The sequence below is a fragment of the Emiliania huxleyi genome (genome assembly GCF_000372725.1).
Source record: "Emiliania huxleyi CCMP1516 unplaced genomic scaffold EMIHUscaffold_5206, whole genome shotgun sequence".
NCBI lineage: Eukaryota > Haptophyta > Isochrysidales > Noelaerhabdaceae > Emiliania > Emiliania huxleyi.
This window is the reverse complement of record NW_005198085.1, coordinates 29-1,608: the sequence shown is the minus strand read 5'-3', so window position 1 is coordinate 1,608 and position 1,580 is coordinate 29. Positions and strand designations below refer to the sequence as shown.

The following is a 1,580-nucleotide window of genomic DNA, read 5'->3' as shown; positions in this document are numbered from 1 at the left end:
CCCCTCGAGTCTGACGGTATCGCATAAGGTTGATTCGGTCCTTCGCCACAAACGGCTCCGCGCCTCGCCGCTATGACGGCTACACGACCGCGGCTCGTGTGCGTGTAGCCGTCTTAGCGGAGAGTCAATCCGACCATCACGAGGGCGGCGGGGGAGGGGGAGTCCCAAACCCGGCGTTGACCGGACAACAAACACACCGAACTCGACCGTTTCCGTGCGACCGCCCGCGCGCGCGCGGACCGCCCGTGGCAGCTTTCAGACATGGACGACGACGAGGGGGTGGCCTTCGAGGGGGAGACGATCAAACCGCTGGTCGAGCGGGTGCGCTGCCCCCCTCTTTCGGGGATCAGGGCGGGGGCGGCGTCTCAGCTGCGGCCGGCCGCCACCCCGTTCCGCAGATCGTGCAAAAGGAGATTGCACCCGATTACCTCTGGAACGCCAAGTCGTCGGACCTGCAATCCGTCGTGATCGAGAACATATTGAAGGAGCTCGCTGCGGAGAACGAGAATGCGGCGCGCGAAGGCAAGCGTCCATTCAAGTTCGTCGGTGTGCGAGCGGCACAAAAACACACACAATACGAAGGTCCTCCCTCCCGCGCTGCTCACCGCTCCCCTCCCGCCCTAGTCCTGTGCGAACTCCAGCAGAATGTTGGCGCCGGCCTCGCCAACGCGTGCACCTGCCACTGGGACAGCTCAACAGACGGTGGCGTGCACCACCCTGCTGGCGACGCCATCAGCTAACAAGCTTCTCACAGTCCCTGATCCGTGCGCCCCGCAGGACATTGCGTCTTCAAGTACGAGACGGAGCACGTTCAGGCGCTTGTGACGGTCTACGGGGTTCAAAACTGAGGTGGTCTAACTATCATTATTTTTCCCGCTCGGGACTCCTCAGCCTGTAGGCGGTCTACGGAGGTGTTCAGTGAGATTGCTTGGGAGCGTCTTAGATTAAATAAGGAATACACCGAAGCAAGAGGAGACGTGGTCAGTACTGTTATGTATACGTACCGATTCTTTTTCCTTCGCGGCAACGCGATGGCGGCAAGGCCTCTTTGCGCGCCCGCCCTCGCCACGCCGAAGACCAACCGACGTCGGACCGCGGTGAGACCGCGCCGCCCCCCGCGCCCGCCCGCGCCCGCAGCGTGAACACATACGCGCGTCCCTCGCCGCACGGAAACATACGCGCCAGCCGCGCAGCAGCCTCACATGCAGCGCCGACCGCATGCTCGCGCCCTGGGCCGCCGACGACCCGGTCGGGCGGGCTGCGCGGCCGCCGTACACCATCAGGCAGGCGCGCGACCACCCGCAGCACGCCGCAGCCCACCGCGCAGCCCTGCCAGCCAAGCCTGCGCCTCCCAGCTGCACAAACAGGGCGCAAAACAGAGCACAGCGCACAGCACACACCGGCGGCGCGCGCGCAGCACACACAGACGCGCGCGCGACCGCAGCACGCACACGTACACAGCACGCGCGCGTCGCACGCCAGCGCAGCGCCGCACACAGAGCACACTTGCCCACATCAGCAGCAGCCAGCCTGCCACAATCCTCATCTCACACACGCGCGCACACACTCCCCCCTACCGG

The 1,580-nt window shown here is 65.3% G+C and overlaps 1 protein-coding gene across 1 annotated transcript; it reads left to right on the top strand.

The window, feature by feature from the left end:
* Window positions 1-261: 261 nt before the first annotated feature.
* EMIHUDRAFT_124419 (hypothetical protein) lies at window positions 262-848 on the top strand (the record flags this gene model as incomplete). Its single annotated transcript, XM_005766112.1, has 4 exons — window positions 262-321; window positions 399-546; window positions 625-702; window positions 778-848. 4 exons carry the CDS (start codon window positions 262-264, stop codon window positions 846-848), a joined length of 357 nt encoding a protein of 118 aa, XP_005766169.1.
* Between the last annotated feature and the right edge of the window lie 732 nt (window positions 849-1,580).